The sequence below is a fragment of the Ovis aries genome, chromosome 1 (assembly GCF_016772045.2).
Source record: "Ovis aries strain OAR_USU_Benz2616 breed Rambouillet chromosome 1, ARS-UI_Ramb_v3.0, whole genome shotgun sequence".
NCBI lineage: Eukaryota > Metazoa > Chordata > Mammalia > Artiodactyla > Bovidae > Ovis > Ovis aries.
The window spans coordinates 165,476,790-165,500,875 of NC_056054.1; the positions used below are offsets into that span (position 1 = coordinate 165,476,790).

Consider the following 24,086-nt stretch of genomic DNA (forward strand, 5'->3'; position numbering starts at 1 on the left):
AGGTCAATGCCCTCTCAAGTCATGCCCAGCCTAAATCGTCACAGTTAATAAGTCCACATATTCTCTCAGACCTTCCTAGGTGCATGTCCAAATACACAGCTCACTGTTTTTTCGACAAGTAGAATTGCAGTAGACACATCATTTTGCAACTTGCTTTCCCCCCACCCTTTTGTTTTACTTAAAAATAAGTAAAATGATTAACACGATTCCTGGAGGATGGAGAAGTGACTCGCTATTGGACCCAGCTTTTCAAGGGTAGGTAGAACCAGAACAGACACCAGTGAACTGTTCTGTTAGTGGTGGCTGTGGGGATTTTAAACGGGTTTTTTTTTTTTAATTATTTTTTTAGCTTTATTGAGGTATAATTGACAAGTAAAATGGAAAGATACGTAAAATGTACATGAAAAAGTAGTGTACGTGGTGATAATATGATATTATTCATTGATACATATTCATTGTGAGGGCTTCCCCTTGTGGCTCAAACAGTAAAGCATCTGCCTACAATGCAGGAGACCTGGGTTCGATCCCTGGGTTGGAAAGATCTTCTGGAGAAGGAAATGGCAACCCACTCCAGTACTCTTGCCTGGAAAAATCCCATGGATGGAGGAGCCCAGTAGGCTACGGGGTTGCAAAGAGTCGGACACGACTGAGTGACTTCATGTCATTCATTGTGAAAAGTTTCTTCCTGGGACTTCCCTCGTGGTTCAATGTTTAACCTCACCTTCTTATACAGGGGGTGCAGGTTCGATCCCGGGCTGGGAGCTAAGATCTCATATGCTTCGAGGCCAAAAAACCAAAGCATACAAAGGAAACAATATTGACACAAATTCAATAAAGACTTTAAAAATGGTCCACATCATAAAAAGAAAAAAGATTCCTCATATCTAGTTTTTTAACATATCTACAACTTACAACTTGCTTTTTTTTAAACTTAATATATGATAGACATCTTTCTGTATCATTATACATAGTTTTACCTCATTTTGTTTAGCAGCAACATGGTATTTCTCATATACAGGTACCATTTAATGATGGACAATTAGGTTGACTTTTTTTTTTTTTTTTTTTTGCCATTACAAGCCAGACAGTACATCAATGAGCATCCTTGTATATGCATGTGTGCTAAGAGGCTTCAGTTGTGTCTGACTCTTTGCAACCCTGAAGCTGTAGATCACTAGTCTCCTCTGTCCATGGGATTCTTCAGAAAAGAATACTGGAGTGGGTCCAAGGAATCTTGTCAACTCGGGGATTGAACCCAGGTCTCTTGTGTCTCCTGCATTGGCAAGCAGATTCTTTACCACTAGCACCACCTGGAAAGTCCATCCTTGTCCGTACTCTTGCTTAAGAGTATGGATATCTCTATAAGATATACAGATATCTCTATGCATATCTCTATATCTATACAGATATCTCTATAAGATAAATTCTACAGAGAATGTTTAGGGCATGCTTTTTTTAGATATTGATGAGTATTTCCAAGTTCTAACCCAAAAACATTGCATCAGTTCACCTCCCACAGTGGCACGTGAGAGTGCCCATTTCCATCTCTGTCTCTTGACTTGTTACTTCTCATCCTACAGAAAGAACCAGAAGCAGAATTTCACAGAATTTGTATCCTTAGACCTAACCCACGTTTTGGGCCACAGCGTTATTTCCAGCTGCCTAATATACCCAAATTCCATCAAACCTCTATCCCCAGCAGATCCCTCCTGAGGGCTCTGCTCCTGCTGCGGCCACTAGCGTCCGGACCACACCCCGCTTCTCTTGTCTCTCGTATCTGATCAGGAATGCGGTCTCTCATCATCTTTCTCTTCCCACAGTCTTTCTCACTCATTACTTTTCTTGTGGCTCTGTGGCTCATATCCCAGTTTAGGATCTTATCGGCTCCGTGTTGACCACCCTATCTCTGATCTCTTTTACCTTCAGTCCAACTGAACTCAATCCCCTGGACATCTTTGTAAAACTCTCCTTGGGTCATAAAGCCTTGTCCTATTTGAGAACTTTCAGTTACTCTTCATTCCTGCCAGATCCTAGCTGAGCTGTCTCTCCTGTCACCGGCCTACTCTAGGAACCGCCAACATGCCTGCGGCTTTTCTGTATTTGATGGTGTCAGTCCCTCCCTGAAGTTCTTTTCCGTATCTTTGCCTACCCGGGCTCTGTCTACCCAGTGAGCCATAAACAAATCTGGGGAAAGAGCTTTCTAGATGGAGGGAGCACTGGAATTGCAGATTATGTAGAGCTTGGTAAGACACTGTCAAGACTATGACTAGATAAAATTTAAGCATCATCATTATCTGTGAATGTAGGCTTTGTTTCTGCTGATAGATTGTCACCAAGTGCTTTATACAAATCGATGATTTAAAAATGATAAAGTTTTTATGGCAAGGAGAAATTATTTTTCTTCAGGTTAAAAATGATGACACAAGATTTTTGCCTCTCCCAGGAAAGATTTCATTAAGCAGAAGCAGGAACATTCAATTGAGCAACAGCACCTTGTGATATATATATAAGGACCCTGATGTAATGGCCTGCCTCTTCTTCATCTTTTGTGTATCTTCATTAACTTATTTTTTTTAATTTCATACAAACATGACAATCATTTCTACTTCTAAAGAAATGCTTCTTAAATTGTAATAGAAACTACTCGCCTATTTGATCTAACTTGTATCTGGTTTCATATTTATTCATTACTAATTCGTAAGGTTGTTGGGAGGATTAAATGAGTTAGAAGTGCTTAGAACAATGCCTCTGTGCGTGTGTGTGTGTGTGTGTGTGTGTGTGTGTGTGCTTAGTCACTCAGTTCTGGGGTTGTCTTTTCTGACCCCATGGACTGTACCAGGCTCCTCTGTCCATGGAATTTTCCAGGCAAGAATACTAGATCAGGTTGCCACTTCCTTCTCCAGAGTATCTTCCAGACCCAGGACTGAACCTGCATCTCTTGCATTGGCAGGCAGATTCTTTACTACTGTGCCACCTGGGAAATCAGAACAATGCCAACACATAGTAAATATTCTTTAAGTGTTTGCAGTAACAAGGTTACACACACACACACTCACACACACAATCCATTCATCCATTTACTCATACAACAGATTACAGCTATTATAAAAGACTCTGCTAGGCACTAGCAGTGTAAAGACATATTAAGCTGGTCCTACGGATATAATGTCTAGCAGAGAAACAAATACATAAGCATATAAGTTTTGAGGTATCTTTAAGGGAAAGTGGTAGCAAAAGGCAGGGGTGAATAATTCTGCTTGAGAGAGAGGGTTACAAAGAAAATGTTGCTCAAACCATGTGGCTAAGTGTAACCAGTTGAAGGAAGTTAGACATAACAAAGCAGAGGAAGTAAGTTTTAACAAAGACATAAAGTCATGGAGCAGCAGGGCATATTCAATTCAGTTCAGTTCAGTCACTCAGTCGTGTCTGACTCTTTGCGACCCCATGAATCGCAGCACACCAGGCCTCTCTGTCCATCACCAACTCCCAGAGTTCACTCAGACTCATGTCCATCAAGTCAGTGATTCCATCCAGCCATCTCATCCTCTGTTGTCGCCTTCTCCTCCTGCCCCCAATCCCTCCCAGCATCAGTGTCTTTTCCAATGAGTCAACTCTTCGCATGAGATGGTCAAAGTACTGGAGTTTCAGCTTTAGCATCATTCCTTCCAAAGAAATCCCAGGGCTGATCTCCTTCAGAATGGACTGGATGGATCTCCTTGCAGTCCAAGGGACTCTCAAGAGTCTTCTCCAACACCACAGTTCAAAAGCATCGCCTGTAAATATAGAATGGCTGAAGCATATGTTGGAAGGGAAAATACTTCAGGTTCTGAGAGTACTGTATCCATGATAAAGAACTTAGACATTCTTTATAGAGAATAATGAGCAATTGGAGGATTTTAGGTAGATTTCCATTTTAGAAAATGCAGCAAGGGCCACAAATTCAAATACTTTTGCTGCTGCTGCTGCTGCTGCTGCTAAGTCGCTTCAGTCATGTCCGACTCTGTGCAACCCCATAGATGGCAGTCCACCAGGCCTCCCCGTTCCTGGGATTCTCCAGGCAAGAGTACTGGAGTGGGTTGCCATTTCCTTCTCCAATGCATGAAAGTGAAAAGTGAAAGTGAAGTCGCTTAAGAGGACCAAGCAAATGACAAACGTATAAATTGGGGGCTGGTCCAAAGTGGTGGAAGAGACAAATTGAAAGTATATAAAGATATTCAAGTGATTAAAAATGACAGAATAAAAGTTGCTAAGCAAATCTGAGGACTGTCAGTATGAACTCTGGATATAGAGTCCATGTTGACTGTTTGGGGAAAACAGTGGAAGAAGTTTAGAAGCTAATTAAGGAATCTGTTCATGTAAAACATAATGAGGAACAAAAACAAGAGAAAAACTGGAGCATGGTGAAGAACTAACTGGCTTGAAAACTATGTAGGGAGGAAAATCTGCCTAGTCCCATGATGACCCATGGGGAGGAGGAAGGGAAGAAGGCTAGAATAACTCTCAAGTTTCTGGCTTAGATGACTGGATGAATAAACGTAATAAAACCATTTACCTCTATAGAGATGATATGGACTGGGGAGCAGGTAGACATAACGAATTTACGTTTAGAAATACTGAGTTTGAAGTGTTTATGGGTCATCCAAATGCAAGCTCCAACAGATGGCTAGATTTACGATGCAAACTATAAAAGGCCAGCGTTGGAAATACAGACCTAGGACTTATCAGGTTACAGATGCTAATTAACAACAGAGATGTAGTTGATATTGTCCAGAACAAAGTATGAGCAAAATTATAAAGAATAAATTCTTTATTTAAATGTTTTAAATGCTTTTGTTTCTGTGGTAATTTTCACATTCATTCAGTTCTGTTCAGTTCAGTTCAGTCGCTCAGTCACGTCCGACTCTGCAACCCCATGAATCGCAGCATGCCAGGCCTCCCTGTCCATCACCAACTCCCGGAGTTCATTCATTACATCCTAAGAATTCTTTTTATTTAATTTTTAAATTCTTGTGTGAATTTGGAATGTAGAAATGACAGTGATAAGCTGTGCAATTTCTTTTATTTTCTTCATTTGAAAAATTGTAGTACAGTTGACTTCAGTATTATGCCAATCTCTGCTGTACAGCAAAGTGACTCAGTTATACATACATATATACATATATATATATATTTTTTCTTTTTTTAAGTATTCTTTTTCCACTATGGTTTATCCCAGAGATTGGATATAGTTCCCTTGCTATACAGTAGGAGCTTATTGTTTATCCTTTCTAAACATAATGTTTTGCATCTACCAACTCCAAATTCCCTCTCCCTGCCCTCCTTCCCCTGGGCAATCACAAGTCTGAGCTCTGTGCCAGTGAGTCTGTTTTGTAGATAGGTTCATTTGTGCCATATTTTATTTATATTTTTAAAAGATCTATTTATTTATTTATCTTGGCTGTGGTTGTTGGGCTTCCCTTGTGGCTCAGCTGGTAAAGAATCTGCCTGCAATGCGGAAGCCCTGGGTTCAATCTCCGGGTTGGGAAGATTCCCCTGGAGAAGAGAGAGGCTACCCACTCCAGTATTCTGGCCTAGAGAATTCTGTGGACTGTACAGTCCATGGGGTCACAAAGAGCTGGACGTGACTGAGCGACTCTCATTTGTGGTGGTGTTGCTGCCCGCAGGCTTTCTGTAGCTGCAGTGAGCAGAGACTATTTCTTGCAGTGTATGGGCTTCTCAGCACAGTGGCCCTAGGCAAGCTGGTGTCTCTTGCATTGCAAAGTGGATTCTTATCCATTGCACCACCAGGGAGGTCTCGTTTGTGCCATATTTTAGATTCCACACATGAGTGATATCATATGGTATTTGTCATTCTCTGTCTGACTTCACTCAGTATGATAATCTCTGCTGCAGGTGACATTATTTCATTCTTTTTTTATAGCTGAGTAGTATTCCCTGGTGGCTCAGCGGTAAAGAGTTCACCAGCAATGCAGAAGCTGCAAGAGATGCAGGTTCGATCCCCGCATTGGGAAGATCCCCTGGAGAAGGGCATGGCAACCCATTCCAGTATTGTTGCCTGGAGAATCCCATGGGCAGAAGAGCCTGGTGGGCTATAGTCCACAGCTTCACAAAGAGTCGACACAACTGAAGCAACTTAGCACGTAGTCTTCCATTGTGTATATGTACCACACCTTCTTTATCCATTAATCTGTTGATAGACATTTAGATTGCTTCCATATTTTGGCAATTGTAAATAGTGCTGCTATGAACATATCTTTTTGAATTATAGTTTTGTCTGGGTATATGCCCAGGAGTGAGATAAGCTGTACAAGTTAGCATGGGTATTAGAGAAATCAGTCTACAAATAACATATTCATAAAAATTGTGATACATACCTGTACTTTTACACATATTGTTAAAAGTATTTATAATGCAATTTCATCTAGTTACCTTGTGTGGTTACTTGCTAACTCTTTTATTTGAAAAGACATATGCCTAAAAGGAAGGGTGAGTATAAGTATATGAGGAGAATGGAGACAGATGATACATAAAGAGCAGCACAATCATTATCTAAGGATATTGTTTACATATTGTGAATGTGTGGACTCACAAAAAGCAGGAAGTTAGGTCTTTAAAATAAAGGCTTATTTCAGCTAACATATTGTTTACTATCTCTGTTTCTAACCAGCAGTGTCTCAATCCTAATAAAAGCCTTTCATCTGGAACATCTGGGAACAAATTTGGAAAGAGGAAAGAGTAAAACAGGCTCCCACTTTAAAGCATAACCATCCCAAACCCGAGAATGGGTCAATCCCTGTCCAAATGTTTACTTTGAGTCCATCCATATAGCCAATTAAGAGTCAACTTCAATTAGCAAAGACAACCACTAGAAGGATAATGGAGAAATATTATAGTTTCCAGCTCTTTTTTTAATCACTGTTTGCTCAACACTTTTAAATGAATTAAAAGCAGATGTTGAAATTGCTGCCAACTGTACACTTGTCATCTGTGAAAGGGAATTAACTTGGTTTTGTTCATCATTAAATTAAATGTTAGGCTTCAGTAGTTTAAAGAGTCTTGGAATGCTGTTCCTGATGGGGTTTTAAAATTACAAATAACCAAGGTAATTTTGAAAATTGTGGAAACATTTGTCCTTGTAAGATAAGGAAAATTCCTGGGAAAGTTTCGAATTCTGAAACTCTCACATGATACGTGAAGGAACAAAAATCAATCTTTTGTTATTCAGCAGGAATTTTTGGACACTATCTACACTTTCAGCTCTGCGTTTGGTGTAGTGGAGGACATGAACTCAGAAAATGAACTAGTTGCCATTCTCAGAGTTGAAGAATATATGATACTGTATGAACCAGTGCCCAGATAAGAGAGCCTGCTGCTAGTCCTTTACAAGTTCAGACGAGGTAGAACTTGAGAGCTGAGATAATATAGGCAGGAACCTCAGGGGTAAGTTGATTGGGCAATGAAGAATCTATAGGGTCTAATGTTACCTCAAGTGGCATCCAGCCTCCAAGATTGCCGTAAATAATTCTTGCCTTTGAGTCTTCAGGCCTTTTTGTAGTTTCCTCCCACACTGAATAGGGCAGACCTGGGTAACCAATGATATGGCAGAAATGATACAGTGTGACTTTTGAGGCTGCGTAATAAAAAAAATACTGTGACTTTGATCTTGGTCTCTCTTAACTCTCGCTCTAGGGGAAGCCAGCCTCCATGTTGAAAGGACATTCAAGTAGCCCATGGAAAGTCTCATTTGGAGAGCACCATAGGAATCCTGCCAACAGCCAACACCAACTTGTCAGGCATGTGAGTGAGCCACTGTCCAAGAAGACTCTCTAGCCCAGGGAGGCCTTCAGATGATTGCATGACTGCAACCCTGGCCAATATCTTGATTATAACTTCAAGAGACCCTGAGTCAGAACATCTAGCTGCTGCTGCTGCTGCTAAGTCGCTTCAGTCGTGTCCGACTTTGTGTGACCCCATAGACGGCAGCCCATCAGGCTCCCCCGTCCCTGGGATTCTCCAGGCAAGAACACTGGAGTGGGTTGCCATTTCCTTCTCCAATGCATGAAGGTGAAAAGTGAAAGTGAAGTCGCTCAGTCGTGTCTGACTCTTAGTGACCCCCTGGACTGCAGCCTACCAGGCTCCTCCATCCATGGGATTTTCCAGGTAAGAGTACTGGAGTGGGGTGCCAGAACATCTAGTTAAGTGGCTTCTAAATCCTGACCCACAGAAATCATGATAAATAAATATTTATAGTTTAGAGATGTTGAGTTTGGGGGTAATTTTTTATGTAGCAATAGATTAATACACATTAGTGGATGTTCATCTTCACCCAAGAATGCATGAGAATTTAGAAAAGATTGCTTGAGAAGGAAGAAAAGATCAAGAGCTATGACTGCTTCTGTCTACCCTTTTAAAAGAAATGCTATGATAATACTACAATAAAAGCTGAAATAAGTGCTATTACCCCTAACATAAAAATTGACCACACAGTTGAGGTAATAATCCTCACGTGCCTCTAGTCCCAACCAGCTGTTTCTATATTGGTGAATGACTTCATCCATTCCAAAATATTTTAGAAACATTCTTCGGTTCATTTCACAAGTATGTATTGAGAATAGGCTATGTGTCATAATATGACCTACGTACATCTAATACAATAGGAATTACATAATTATATGGCACAGAACACCAATAAGTGATTAAACATATTTTTGGTTTTTACAGTTTCATTCAAAACAACAAACTTTAATTTTCCCTTTATAAAAATGCAATTTGGTTTTATCCAAGGATAATATAGAATACTACTACCCCTTCCTATTTGGGGATGAAAATACAAATAACTGTGAAGCACAGGCAGATAATACACTCTATGTAGATGACTGGAAATGCATTTCTTGAAGACATATCTTGGAATGGCTCCATTGTGTACCAGGTGGTCACAATTAATAGCATTAGCAGGTCTATGAAAAAAGAAATTCCAATTCCTTCTGTTCCAGAAGGATACCAAAGATGTATAAAAGCAGAGAGAGCTCCTAGTATCATTGACAGAATCTTCTTATAATTAGGAGAAAAGAGTAATGTAAGAAAATACATTTAGACAATTTCATAATAAAATCTTCTCTAGCTCTTGAAAAAATTTTTAAGCAGAGAGTTACTACTAGAATTTAACAAATTTTACTGTAATCTCATGCTTATATATCTTTTAAGTTCACAACCATCCAAGTAAAAGGTAGGACTTTGAGATTTTTTTAAAAGCACAAAAATACTAGGAAAGTTACAAGTATAAAAACTTGTAGCCAGCTAGAGAATGTTCTTTGGGCATAGTAATACTGTTGTCATCTCAGGAAGTGAGGCATGTCGGGGAAAATGTAGATAAACTGGATCCAGATCAAGAGGAAAGATCAGAAAACTCATTAAAATGAATTTTCTCATTTTCTCTAACTCATGAGTTAGAAAACTAACTTAGCAGACTGGAGATCAATAACCCAATCTGGTGTTTGTCCTTTCAGAAGACAAGACAAGGTGAAGGGGAAGCGTGGATGACCCTGATCCAGAGCAAGGGAAAAGGAAAAAGGGCTTATGAGCAGAAGACTCAACCAACATCGAGATCTGCAATAACTCAGTTCAGTTCAGTTCAGTGGCTCAGTCATGTCTGACTCTGTGATCCCATGGACTGCAGCACACCAGGCTTCCCTGTCCATCACCAACTCCCAGGGCTTGCTCAAACTCATGTGCATCAAGTCAGTGATACTTCTCCTCCTGCCTTCAATCTTTCCCAGCATCAGGGTCTTTTCCAATGAGTCAGCTCTTCGCATAAGGTGGCCAAAGTATTGGGGCTTCAGCTTCAGCATCAGTCCTTCCAATAAACATTCAGGACATTTTTTTTTTTTTAAATCTCCTTGCAGTCCTAGGGACTCTCAAGAGTCTTCTCCAACACCACAGTTCAAAAGCATCAATTCTTTGGTGCTCATCTTTCTTTATGGTTCAACTCTCACATCCATACATGACCACTGGAAAAACCATAGCCTTGACTAGACAGACCTTTGTTGGCAAAGTATTGTCTCTGCTTTTCAATATGCTATCTAGGTTGGAAATGGCTTTTCCTCCAAGGAGAAAGAGTCTTTTAATTTCATGGCTGCAGTCACCATCTGCAGTGATTTTGGAGCCCAAGAAAATAAACTCTGTCATTGTTTCCCTGTCTATTTGCCATGAAGTGATAGAATGGGATGCCATGATCTTGGTTTTTTGAATGTTGAGTTTTAAGCCTGCTTTTTTGCTCTCCTCTTTCACTTTCATCAAGAGGCTCTTTAGTTCCTCTTTGCTTTCTGCCATAAGGGTGGTGTCATCTGTGTATCTGAGGTTATTGATATTTCTCTCGGCAGTCTTTATTCCAGCTTGTACTTCATCCAGTTCGGCATTTCACATGATGTACTCTGCATATTAGTTAAATAATCAGGGTGACAACACACAGCCTTCATGTACTCCTTTCCCTATTTGGAACCAGTCTGTTGTTCCATGTCTGGTTCTAATTGTTGCTTTTTGACCTGCATACAGATTTCTCAGGAGGCAGGTAAGGTGGTCTGGTATTCACATCTCTTTAAGACTTTTCCACAGTTTGTTGTGATCCACACAGTCAAAGGCTTTGGCATAGTCAATAAAGCAGATGTTTTCTGGAACTGCTTTTTCTATGACCCAGTGGATGTTGGCAATTTGATCTCTGGTTCCTCTGCCTTTTCTAAATCCAGCTTGAACATCTGGAAGTTCTTGGTTCACATACCTTTGAAGCCTCACTTGGAGAATTCAGCAGCCTGGATATCAACAAGCCAAACACAAGCAAACACTGCAGAGAGTGTGGTGCAGCCAGCGCAACATGTTCAAGCAAGAGGAACCAAAGGCATGCCAAGTTTCAAAGACTTTGGCTAACAAGCAGATTCCTAGAATTACCACTGGAGGAAGAGGATGTCATCTTGGTGGGTATCATGAATTCAGAGTGAGTACTCAGTATGACACTGAAAGGTTTGATAAGTAAGGAACAGATGATTTAAATACTTCAGAAGATATCATCACTAAATAATTTCTATTGAAATCTTGGCCCCACGGGGTATATATCAATGTCATATTGATCCTGTTGGGAATGGCTACATAATTTGTGGGGGTACCTAGTACAAAATGAAAATGAGGGGCCTCCTGTTCCAAAATTATTAAGAATTTCCAGGGCTCCCCTGACAGCTCAGTGGTAAAGAATCCACCTGCCAGTACAGGAGACATGGGTTTGATTCCTGATCCGGGAAGATTGTACATGCCTCAGAGCAACTAAGCCCATGAGCCACCTGTGCTCTGGAGTCGGGGAACTGCACCTACTGAATCCTGCTTGTCCTAGAGCCCATGCTCTGCAATAAGCCTCTGCAATGAGAAGCCTGTACACGGCAACTAGAGAGCGGCCCCCTCTCATCACTAGAGAAAAACCCATGCAGCAACGAAGACCCAGCACAGCCAAAAAGCAATCAATACATAAATAAAATAATAAAAGAAAAGAATTTCCAAATGGCATGGAGTCCTGTGCTATTATACAGACTACACGCCCATGAAGCTGACCCTGGCCCTATTAAAGAGAATGCAAGCTGGAAGTTTTGTCTTCTACAGAATGAACAAAAATGCTTGAAAATGTCAAGTGATATATTTTTAGTGGAATAATATTTTTACCACATGGAGTATAAAGCAGTCACTGGCTTAATTACTCTCAAGATGAATTACAGTTGAGGGTTAGGATGACCTTAACTGATGAACAACTGTCATGTCACTGGCTTAACAGTTTTAAAAAACATTTTGGAAAAGCTTCTGAAAACCCCCTGACAACAACTGAAGAGACCCAGTAGAGATCCTGAATATTGGGATGGTAATTTGACCCAGATCCATGCCTTTTATTCTTTTTGATAGTTGTCATCTAGACTCTCATTCCACATTAAAAGAAATTTTCCCCATAGGACTGATCATCATGCAGACATCCTGGACTTAGAAGTGGATGCAATAATGTGGCTCTTTGTTATCTTTCCTTTGGGGAAGAGAATGAACATGTTTTTGCTTAGAAATGAAAGAGCTTATTTAATCAAATAGTTTTAAAAATTATGAAACATTTTAGATACCAAGTATAGGCTCTATAAAGAATACAGAACACCTACATAGCCTCTTCCCAGCTCTTTAGAAACAAAATATTAAAAATATAATTGAAGCCATTTTCTCTCCTCCCACAAATGTAACTGTGAGAACCACAGAACTTAATAGCTCTGTCCAAATCCTTGCACTAGAGACCTGATTAAACACTAGCATCATTTTTTAGCAACTTAAGGCTGTGTCCCTAGAATGACCTGGGCTCCCACTAAACCCCATTAAAATGCCTGACTGAGGAAGTGCGATGGCTGCCAGGAGAATTTACTGTTTGATCAAGCCAAGACCTGACGTTAGGCTGCTGATCTCTCTTGGAGAGAGAAAAGACTCACAGTTGTGAATCTGTATCTCTACAACTTAGAAGTGTCCTTCTCAAGGCCTGAGAGCCATTCCTTTGAAATGTAATCATCAAGAAGAACAGGGTCTCTGCCTCCCAATCTCTGTGGGAGGGAAGAATCCTAACCTTGAAAATTGCCAGCGAGCAGACACTGCTGGTCTAATCACAATGACACTGACCGATGCTTTGTGATTTTTCACTTGTCTGACTCTAATGAGTCCAGCTCTCCCTGCTCCCTCATTCTCCCTTTAAAACCCCTAATCACTTCTGCAAAAATCAGAATGGAGCTCAGCCCTTTCCTCTACTGCCAGTGGTTTCTGAATAACATCTGTTTTCACTGCTTTAACTAAAGGCTGTCTGTGTTTATCTTTGAGAACTGCCATTCCAATTTTTCTGTGTATCATTCTGCTACATTTTTTAAGAAAGCAGACATGTATCTATTAAGAAAAAATATTGTGCTGCCTATTTTTAAAATCAAATATAAATGACACCATTCTTTACCTACCCTTGTTCATTTAACATCATATTTTCCAGATTTATCCGTATTGTTAGATGTGGTTCTACTACATCAGCACTGTGTCCAGGTTGGCAAAAGCATCTCCCTAGGTCCATTCTCCGGAGCCTCTGCCCACCCCTAGGCCCATGAATGGTCAGAGTGGAACAAAAAGCCCCTGCTTTGGTGGTGATGGTGGGAACCGAGCTTGGATGTGCAGGCAGAGATAGCCACCAATGTGGAGTGAAGGGGAAGTAGGGTGGGAAGAGATAAAACGTGGCAGCTCTCTCTGCTTGGAACTCCAGAGTTCTAGATTCTAAATTTGGACTTGACTTTCTGTGTTTACATATGAAATATGTTTATAAACATGCAATATCAAGTCCAAATTTATAATTCTAGACTTGGTGGCTCAGGCGGTAAAGAATCCGCCTGCAATGCAGGAGACCAGGGTTAGATCCCCGTGTAGAGAAGATCCCCTGGAGAAGGGAATGGCAACCGACTCTAGTATTCTTGCCTGGAGTATTCTATGGACAGAGGATCCTGGTGGGCTACAGTCCATGGGGTCGCAAAGAGTCAAATAGGACTGAGCCACTTTTCACTTTCACTTCCATGTTTATACATGAAATATGTTTATAAAGGTGGGAGCCTAGAACATATCTCCTTTACTGTTTAGCTTAAAAAAACCCAACTTTTAAAGCATTCAGACATAAAGTATGTGGCCTCCACTTGTACTTTTGACCGCTCCACCTTCCCTGTGGCATTTCCCCTCCACTCCTCCCTCCACTACTTAAAACTGTCAAATATGACTTTAAGCAGGACGCTGAGACGCAAAGAAGACGCTAACTGGACGCCAAAAAGGGACGCTCATAAGGGCCTCTTACTAGGATCCGCGCTCTCGCCAAACCCCGCCCAGTGCGTCCGGCCAAGGGCCCGCGGCATCCTGGGACGTGTAGTCTTTGGAAGGGCAGCGGCTCTCCAAGTCTCCTCCTCCAAGCTGCCTTTCGCCCTCGGGACGTCGTGACGTCGCCTTCTTCCCATCCCTCGCCTCCTCCCTCTTCCTTTCCCTCTCCAGAAGCTTGGTCCCAGACTTCCGAAGACCTTTTACGACGTTGGGTATGAGTCGGTCTCGGCGCCGGGTCCACTTTTCGGCAAAGTGACGTGGACGTCAACAGCAATGGCGGAAGGAGAAGAGGTCCTGCCACTGCCGACGTCGGGCGACGAAGGCTGGTGAGTAGAAGCCCCAGGCTGCTTCGCACTGCCCTTCTTTTCTGCGTTGTCACCATCCTGCCCGTCCCCGCGGCCCCGGCAGGCGCCGGCATGGAACGGGAAGACCCGTGCTCGAAGCCCGGAGCCCTGCCCCGCCCCCTCTGCCTGCCGGGTTCCCCTCTGCCAGCACGGTCCTGCCCTAGGGGCTAAAGTCAGACTCGGAGAGAGAGGGGTCTCGTCCAGGTGCTGGGCTTCCGTTCGGCTTTCCAGCTTCATCCGCCGGCTTCCAAAACATGCTGGAGAAGGGGGCTTCGGGGCTGGGTTTGCCCGGAGTCCCTGGCCTGGGGAGTCAGAGTAGGCTGCTGGTTAGGAAGGAAGTTTCGCGGAATGCAGATCTCAGGCACTGGGATACTATTTGAAGAAAAGACCGCTTGAAATGACTGCCGTAGCCTTTGCCTGAGGGTTCAGAGGTTGAGCGATACACCTAGGGATGACTCCCTCCCACGTAACTGAGACATTTTTAGTCCTAGTTTTCATTTCTCATTTCGCGTTCCAACAGTTTCCACCTTTCGTCTCCTTCACACATCTTTTTCCTTCCTGCTGCTTTGCTCACAACTCGATTTCAGAGCTTTGGATGCGACGTAGGACACCGCTGTTGCTGTCTTCAAGCCTTTGAGCGCTTACCTGATGTACAGTCAGGGTTGTGGGGAGGACTTCTGACAATTTTTGGTAGGCTTTAGTCACCTAGTTGTTAGTCTCTGGGAAAATCTATTTTTGAAATAATTGGTCTTCACAGTACACTTTTAGGAATAACATCATTTAAAAAATGGAACCTTTAGAGGCTTGTCGAATTTTTACAATTGATCTAAATGCATTGACCACAGGTATTAGATAGTTTTGAATTTGCCTGTTCATCATATATGTACAGCTCACTAGCACTCTATTTGTCTAATAATAATAATCCAGGACAGTTGTAGACATGGAGTTTAATCCCTCTGAAAGAAATGGAAATCTTTGAAAGGGATAGATAATATAGTAACAGTAATTGAGAAATTCAGCTCTCACTTAGCAGACATCAGGCATCACCTTATCATCAATATATGTACTGTTGATGTGCAAGGTGTAAGATAAAAACTTACCTAGATGTACTTTTTTTTCCTCAATTGACTTACCTTGGAGTTGGGGACCTGTAATGGGTACACTTGGTAAGAAGATAAAATTGCCCTAGTTCTTTGGACGTATTAATAAAAGTGTTGTGAAAGTTCTGGGAGACAGAAACCACGTCCGCTTGGAGTCATTGGGGAAAGCTGTATGGGGGTGGGGTTGTTTGAATTAGGCCTTGAAGAATAAGTAGGATTTAGACCAGTGCTGTCCAATAGAAATGCAATGTGAACCACATAGTAATTTAAAACTTTCTAGTAGCCATGTTAAAAACTAAAAAGAAACAGATGAAAATAATTTTAATTATGTATCTTCTTTAGTTAAATATATCCAAAACCTTTCAACATGTAATCATTGTTAAAAAACAAACAAACAATACTTTCACATCTTTTTTGTACCAGGTCTTCAAAATTCGATGTGTATTTTACAGTTACTGTTCATCTCAGTCCAGTCTAGCCATGTTTCAAATGTTAAATAGCCACTGTGGCTGGCAGCTAAGGTGCAGGGTCAGATTAACAGAGCAGAAAGGTCTCTGAATGAAGTAATAGCATGAGCAAGGACATAGACAAGAAAATTGATGATTTGTTTGGAGAGTAATGACTAGGATGTCATAAAGTTTGCCGTTTTGGAAGAGTGAGTTTGTTGTAGTGTAAACTGGCTGTCATCAACTGATTGAAGGCCAGGAGGGAAAGTATTTCTAGAGAAAAGGTGTCTTTGGGGAGCTCTTAGGTTGGGAGGATTGTGAACTTGTGTCTGGTTGAGAGGGGCAAGGACCGTGGAGTGAATGGTTGCCGGTGGTAGCATTTGTTCTCTCCTAGCGTTGCTGTTTCTTTGGTGAGGCTTCCTGTTTTTGCTGTTTGTATTTTCATGAGTGGAAGAACCCTGAGTGTTATCTTGATTTTTATTCTCCCTCCATTCTCTTCTAATCTTTATCCTTTTTCTCTACTCACTCCAGTCACTGGTCCCCTAGAAGTGAATTTAAATAGAGTCAGAAAAGACATTCGCATTTGGAGCCACAAGTTCAGTAAAGCCTCTGTCCTTATGGTGCTTCTTGTATACACTGGAGCAGCTTTATTCTTTTTAAAAAAAATGCTGTGACATATTTATTGTAATCTTTTGAGATAGAAAATTTTCTGAAATGTGTTAAACATCTCGTTGTGTAACCGAACTCATCTTAATGATTTAGGGTCATTCAGTTTACAAATGTGAGTGTATAAAAATAAAACTAGGTCCCTGTCCTTAAGGAATTTGTGGTCTAGTTAGAGGAGGCAGGTTTAAGAACATGATTTACTGTTATACTTCTGTACTACATTGAGACCTTTAAGGCCTATCTAGGCAGAAAGGGTAGACTATTGCTGTTTAAATGCCCCTCTGTAGCCATCCCTTTTTTAGTTTGCTTTTCATTAGTTTTCCCTGTTTGCTTTCTTTGTTGTCAGTGGTATCTCACTCTTTGATCCTGACCTGTGAAACTCAGTAGCTGAACTTGTTAAATTATCTGTTCATTTGTAAAGAGGCTCAGGATGGGGCCTGAAGAACTTGAAAGTACAAGATGTCACTTTTACTTATTTACTGTTTTTTAGTTATGTTCTGGATCAGTGCTTTTCAGAATTTAAATGTGCATTGGGATAACCTGGAGAGCTTGTTAAAATTCAGATTCTGATTCAGTAAATTTGCTTGGGACCTAGAATTCCATATTTCTGACTGACCAGCTAGCTACTGGGTGATGGCATTTCTGGTTCATAGTTTTAGGTGATACATATCTCCAATGAGTTGGTCAGGGGAATTTTTCTCTTTACTATGTTATATTGTATCATCTAACACATTATACTGTCTCTATTACATAATTATACTTTAGTGTTAATCTGGTTACATGTTTAATCACTGTTCTGTATCTTCTTTCTTCCTTTATCGTTGCTTTGGGAGGACTTTGTCTAGTTGTGGCAGGCGGGCACTACTCTTTGTTGTGGTGCTTGGCCTTCTCATCGCGGTGACTTCTTGTGTTGCAGAGCACCGGCTCTAGGTGCTCGGGGTTCTTGGGCTTAGTTGCTCTGTGTCATGTGAAATCTTCTTGGACCAGGGACCGAACCCATGTCCCCTGCACTGGCAGATGGATTCTTATCCACGACAAAACCAGGGAAGTCCTGTTACTGTTCTTTAGATTGTGAACTTCTCAAGGGCAGTGCTGATGGCAGGTGGCTCAAATGTTTATTGTCTGAATGAAGATAAAGATTTTTGTAAAATCATGTGCGGTAATATACCAAGATGTCATTTCATATAAATTTTCTGACTACAGTGTTTTTGTAAGCTGCATAATTGTTTGCTGGTGTAGTACTCATTTTTTTGTTTGGAAATCTAGGGTTATCAGAGTGAGAAGGCAATGGCACCCCACTCCAGTACTCTTGCCTGGCAAATCCCATGGATGGAGGAGCCTGGAAGGCTGCAGTCCATGGGGGCGCTAAGAGTTGGACAGGACTGAGCGACTTCACTTTCACTTTTCACCTTCATGCATTGGAGAAGGAAATGGCAACCCACTCCAGTGTTTTTGCCTGGAGAATCCCAGGGACAGGGGAGCCTGATGGGCTGCCGTCTCTGGGTTCGCACAGAGTCCCACACGACTGAAGCGACGCAGCAGCAGCAGCAGCAGGGTTATCAGAAACTGCCTCAGCTCTCAAACTTTCTGAAATTGCAACCATATAAACTCAGAGAGCATGGAGAAGTCCTTGTAAAATTGTTTACAGTTTGAAATGACTTAAATTTAATTAAGATAAGCTACAGATTTGAAAATAAAAGAAGTATTAAATTATTGTAGTTCAATAATTGGTCATTCTTCTTCTGGGTATTGAAGAAACCAGGTTTGCAATTGTGGCTTTCATTTTCTGATGCTTTTTTTCTGAAATAACTCCTTAAAATCTAAAGTCTTGATTAAAAATTTTTGTTTTGGTAAACACATCGTGCAACAACTGTTGGCATTTTGAGTTTGTTAAGTTAAAATTTTTTGTACAGCTTTTCTTAAATTGTTGTTAAACTTTTGTTAAAATTTTAGAAATATCAGTTTCATTAAGAGGCTTCTATTGTCAATTTGAGATGTGAATAGGAATTGTTTTGAGAATAATGAGGTCTTTTTCAAAGTTTTGTGCGCTTTGTAAATAGTATTCTGTGCTTTTCATTTCATGAGCATGGAAATAGAGATTTAAATTATCACTCAGGGATTAGGTGGTAGCAATTTCAGAATGATATAATCAATAAAGAAACACATTTAATATGAAAGAGGATGAAACCTGTTGCTTAGAATATTGATAGCTTGTAGTTCTGGGAAGACTAGATATTATCTTACATAAAATGAAGAGAAAGTGAGCCATATTGGTTTGAATTAGGAGTTTTTAAGTTGACAACTGTTTCATTTTGTGAGGGCAGACAGAAATTATGAAGACTTATTTTGTTTATGCTATTTATATGAATGTTATTATAATCCGGGTTTTACTGGTTTTGGAGGTAATTCCTAAATAAGAGATCCACAGGTAAGAGTTAGTAATTGGTTTTTGCATGCTAAAGAAATGTATTCAGTTAATTTATTTCCATGTATTTGTACTCACTGCTAGGAGTACAGGTGCATCCCTATCTAAGTACAGTGAGGCAATTCAGGTAATTCTGTACTAATGAATTGTACTCTGATACACAGCCAACTCATGAGTAGGTGTCTTCTGAGCAGAATTGATAAAGTATGCCTGACAAGTCATTTCTGCTGCTTATGGTGAAATGTGGATTCTACTTGGTGTAAATCAAAGGCAGTCCAGTCCTCCCACACCATGCATTAAAAAGCAAAATAGAGGTTAGCAAAGCTTTCTTAATTCATTCAGCTAACATTAACTAAATACTGGTTCTATTCAAGCTGCTATGTAGTGTTTAAAAAAAAATTGAAACATTTAAAACCAGAACTATGCCTTGTTTTGATTTGCTTTGGCACTTCAGTTTTTTCATCATTTAAAGAGGCCGTGCTTGAAGTGACTTATTTAGATATTGAGAATTACATACAAAAGCAAATCAGCCCCATATATTAAGTTCATAAGGGCAAATTGTTGTTTGTTGGGAATGCAAGAGCAGTAAGAACCAGTTAAAAGAAAACCTATTTCCTGAAATTTAATGTACATTTATTTTTAAGGGTCTGTCTCACCTTTTTCACCTGAGTTGAGAAAAGGATGACTAATTAAATAATTTGTTTCACATCTTCCTTCTTCTTGAAGATTAAAGGAGTTTTTTCTTGTCTTTAAGCTGACATAGCATTTTGTTGGTTTTTTCATTCCAAACCGAATGCTGTAATGTGTGCTTTCCTTACTTTAAAGCAGTTGTTAGCATAAAATCAGTTGGGTGGTATTTAATGATTTTAGTAAGAAGAAAACATATAAGAAAATACTATATGTTGGCATAGAACTTTATCCTTTGTATAATGCTTATATTTACTATCTCATTTTGGCTCTTAGAACAAATATGAGTTATTGTCCTTTCCTTGTTAGGGCTGAGAAGATAGGCATAGGGAGTTTAGACAGTAGACCCAGTTAGTGGAAAATCTGGGACTTAAACTCATGGCTCTCTAAGCCTTTCTTTCTAAAGTTGATTACATACACCGTGTATAGTTCACAGATACTTTAACAGACAGAGAGAACCCAGTTAAAAATATGCTAATCTTACATTCACCCATGTGTTCTAAACCTACAGTATTTAAAGATGTGCTTTATTGACCACATGTGTGCATTATCTGTGGACCCTATAAGGCTCTAAGGATATGCACAGGCTGTGTGCCGCATTGCCTTTCCTGCATCCATAAGAAGGGGTAATTCATGACTGTTGTGGTGGGATGGGATACAGAGCGTTATATACTATAACTTCATGTCTCTCTGGGTTTCGTAATCTGTTCTCATTCCTCTTGCCAAAAATCACTTATATAGATTAATTTTTTTATGCTGAGATACTGTGGTTACAAATATCTAGATTATATATCTAATATTTTATATATTTAACTAAATGTATTTATGTAATTATATATTAAGTATATGTGAATATATAAGTAATATATGTATCTATATAATTTGGAAATAAAACTATAATTTGTTTTGATTTACTTATTTAGTCTGTGAGAATGCAATCGTGATATTTAATTAGAACATATACATAATTATACAGTTTTAATTACTATCACCTGAGTAATTTTTTCATTGTTTATATTTAGTGATGTTAGGAAAATAAGAAACTTCCTTTTAAAATAGCTTCCTTATGAAAGCTGTCACTTCCTTGTGGAAGGGTCACTGTCCCCTTTAAATAGTTTCTAGTCTCTGTTTTGAGGTGTAAAAGTGACACATAGAAGGATGTATTCATCTTATGAGCAGTTGAATACCAAACATTCTTGAACTTATTTGTAGATGCCATTTAGATCTAACCACTGACATGAAAATAAATTGAGTTCCTTTGTTGTTGAATAAGTTACCGCTGATAGATGGAATTCAGGTTAAAAAATAAATCCATTATGTGTTTCTTTGCCCATCTCTGATCTCCATTGGTAAAATATCTTTGGGAAGAACTGCCTAAATGTTGCAAAATATTGTCATCTCATTTGCAATAACTGTTCATTTATCTTCCAAAATAGTGGTTTCATGAAAAGGAATATTGGTAGTCTGTCTTTTCTCATTCCAGTTTTTTTTCTTTTTATTTATTTTTTAATTGAAGGAGAATTGCTTTACGGAATTTTGTTGTTTTCTGTCAGACCTCAGCATGAATCATCCGTTGGTATCATATATCCCCTCCCTATTGAACTGCCTCCCATCTCCCTCCCCATCCTACCCTTCTAGGTTGATGTGGAACGCCTGTTTGGGTTTCCTGAGACATATAGCAAATTCCCATTGGCTCTCTGTTTTACATATGGTAATGTAAGTTTCCATGTTACTCTCTCCATACATCTCGCCCTCTCCTTCTGTCTCCCCATGTCCATAAGTCTATTCTCTATGTCTGTTTGTCCATTGCTGCCCTGTGAATAAATTCTTCAGTACCATTTTTCTAGGTTCTGTATATATGCATTAGTATACAATGTTTATCTTTCTCTTTCTGACTGACTTCACTCTGTACAATAGGCTTTAGGTTCATCCACCTCATTAGAACTGACTCAGATGTGTTCCTTTTTATGGCTGAGTAATATTGCATTGTGTATATGTACCACAGCTTCTTTATTCATCTGTTGATGGACATCTAGGTTGCTTCCATGTTCTAATTATTGTAAATAGTGCTGCAGTGAGCAATGGGATACTTGTGTCTTTCTCTCATTCCAGTTAGAGTAAAGTGGAAATTTGTACTAGAAACAATATTTTGTGTTGACTTGTGCTGTTTTCATCCCCTTTTCTCTGAGGCAAAAGAGGTACAGTATTTTCTGTTTCCAGATGAACTAGTGCTTTGGTTGTTGGGTTGGGGAAAGACTGTGATGCATTTCTTTGTGCACTAAATGTGCTGGAAAATTGCCTTATGTGTATAGAAAACAACAGAGTGTTGGGGACTTTTTGCTTTGAGGAGGCATTGAAGAGGAAAAGGATTTAGAACACTCTCTAAAGTTAACTTCTCATTAGTGGAGAGAGTTCTCCCTTTTGTGAGCCAAGTCTTAAATAGTAAATGCATTGCAACGTTACACATACGGTAAAGTTGTAAGCACTTTTTTCTCTTAATGCTTGCACAAAAATTCCTGAGTTTATTCTTAGAGGAAGGGGCGCCATTGGTATACCATTGGTGCAATTTGATCTACATGGGTTATGGGTCAAAAATAAGCGTATGAAAATTTAAAGCATCTGGTCCATTGGTACTGTAGTTAAGTTTAGTAGTTTACAGAGCAACACAGTGCTGAAATATTGCAGCTATCGTGTATGGTTGTCCCCTCAAACAAGGAGGACTAGATTTAGCACTTTCTCTACTTGGCAAAGCTCCTAGTTAAATTCTGCAGATGATTACAATATTTGATAGGGGAATCTCCCAAAACTGCTTCGGTAGATCTGATCCTGATAATAGTTTCACTGTTTCTTCTTTCAAGCTGGTGGAGTGTTGTTTTTCCCATATGTATATTTTAACAAATATACATTTTGTTAAAATACTGTAACAAGTGTGGCTGACTGACAAGAATCCAGATAAATTCAAGATTCACAATTGACAAATTTTGCTGTCATGGACGGTAAGCTGTCATGGCCATTCCCAAACATGTCATCACGCGGTTTGCTCTTGGGATGCTTTGGTAGTTGGAGATTGATGTTTAAAAACATGTTGCAGATTACATATTATGGTCAATTCCATCCATATCTACTGTACAGTTGAATCTGTAACAGAGTTCTCTTCTTTTCACTTCTAACAAATGTCACGCAAAATAAGTTCCGGCAGATCTTTGGTGCTAATGTCTCATGAGCTGGGCGTTAGGAAACAACCAGAAGTATGATGGCACAAGTGAAGTCTTGCAGCCGCAACTCAGCATGTGCAGCTTGCCACTGTTACACAATTTGCTGGTGCGCACAAGTAGTTAGCTGGCTGTTGTTTTAGTTTAAATAACTGATCAGAAGCTTGTGCTATGTATACATGGAGAAGCTGGCCGCGCATTGCTTAACCTGTGCTCATAGTGGCTTACATTCTAAGCATACTGAGGGACGACTGTAGTACTGCTAGCAGTCAGAGGTTTGAATGATATCCGATGCAGTAGAAATAACATACTTAAGATGTTTACGCAGCAAGTGTTGGCTTTTGTTGATTTCCCCAGTAATGCAGTTTTTGTCTTTTTGTTTTAATCAAATAATAATGTATCTTAGATCTTGACCACTTTGGACACAAAACTAATTTTTTTTTTTTTAGTTTGTCATTTGGGTTTTCACTAGTTTCTCTGTACTCTGCATTTAAGCTTAGGTGACTATATACCTTCTAGGTCCTAAGTGGTTTTTTGAACTACTCTACTCTCTGATTTTTAAAATAATAATACAAAAGGGTTCAATTTTAAAGAATTTTGAAAGCTAGTAAAGTTGACTTTATTTACTTGATAGACTGAGAATTAAGACAACTGGTTTCCAAACTAGAAAATATTCTACTTTTAAGTGTTTTAGCAACTTATCTCAGTATGCTCGGGTGACAGAGTCTATTCTGAGGTTGAATAGGCCATAGGAAATCACACAGGCCGTCTGATAAGTTGCTGGGAATGATTGCTTAATTCTAGAGCTACTTCACATGTATGCTTTCTATATGTAAAAAAAAAAACAAAAAAAACAAACAAAAAAACAAAACCATGCTTCTTGAATGCTCATTTTGTCTTTGGAGATTTAATCTTGACTAAATGAAGAGTGACTTAGTATTCCTACACTCCTATTTGCTCTTGTTCTCTAATTTTAGTTTTTTCCACTTTTACTACTGTTTCATTTGTGCCTCATGAGTTGTGACACGTGTACCCAGCAGTGGTTCATGTGAGCAGCAACTCACTGTCGACACTCTTCTTTTTGGGGAAACAGTGAATCTTCACTGCCTTTGGAGTCTTGTACAAGACTGAGCAAGAAAGTTGGAAAAGACAAAGTCAGGCAAGGTGTAGTTATTAAGAAGAAATAGAAAGCAGAGAGTGGGAGTGATACTCTAGCAGAAAAGAAGGTAGCTCATGTGCTGTATAAATACTCTCCACCTCTTTTGACTAGATGGTATCTGATTCTACGCTGTTTTATAGGTGAAGAAACTGAG

At 39.8% G+C, this 24,086-nt stretch overlaps 1 protein-coding gene and 1 long non-coding RNA gene across 5 annotated transcripts in view; one reads left to right on the forward strand and one right to left on the reverse strand.

Moving 5' to 3' along the window:
• Nucleotides 1-323: 323 nt before the first annotated feature.
• Nucleotides 324-14,084, reverse strand: LOC132659915 (uncharacterized). The gene is made up of 3 exons (XR_009600950.1): nt 13,874-14,084; nt 7,485-7,582; nt 324-3,773 (listed from the first exon to the last, which is right to left on the reverse strand). It is a non-coding gene; the product is annotated as an uncharacterized LOC132659915 (long non-coding RNA).
• Nucleotides 14,085-14,139: 55 nt separating this feature from the next.
• Nucleotides 14,140-24,086, forward strand: part of TBC1D23 (TBC1 domain family member 23) — a 55,334-nt gene continuing 45,387 nt past the window's right edge. For all 4 annotated transcript variants that reach the window (XM_004002877.6, XM_004002876.6, XM_060416624.1 and 1 more), the window contains exon 1: nt 14,140-14,219. In XM_004002877.6, coding sequence (XP_004002926.1) covers nt 14,167-14,219 — 53 coding nt within the window. In that variant the 5' untranslated portion in view covers nt 14,140-14,166. The remainder of the gene's footprint in view (nt 14,220-24,086) is intronic.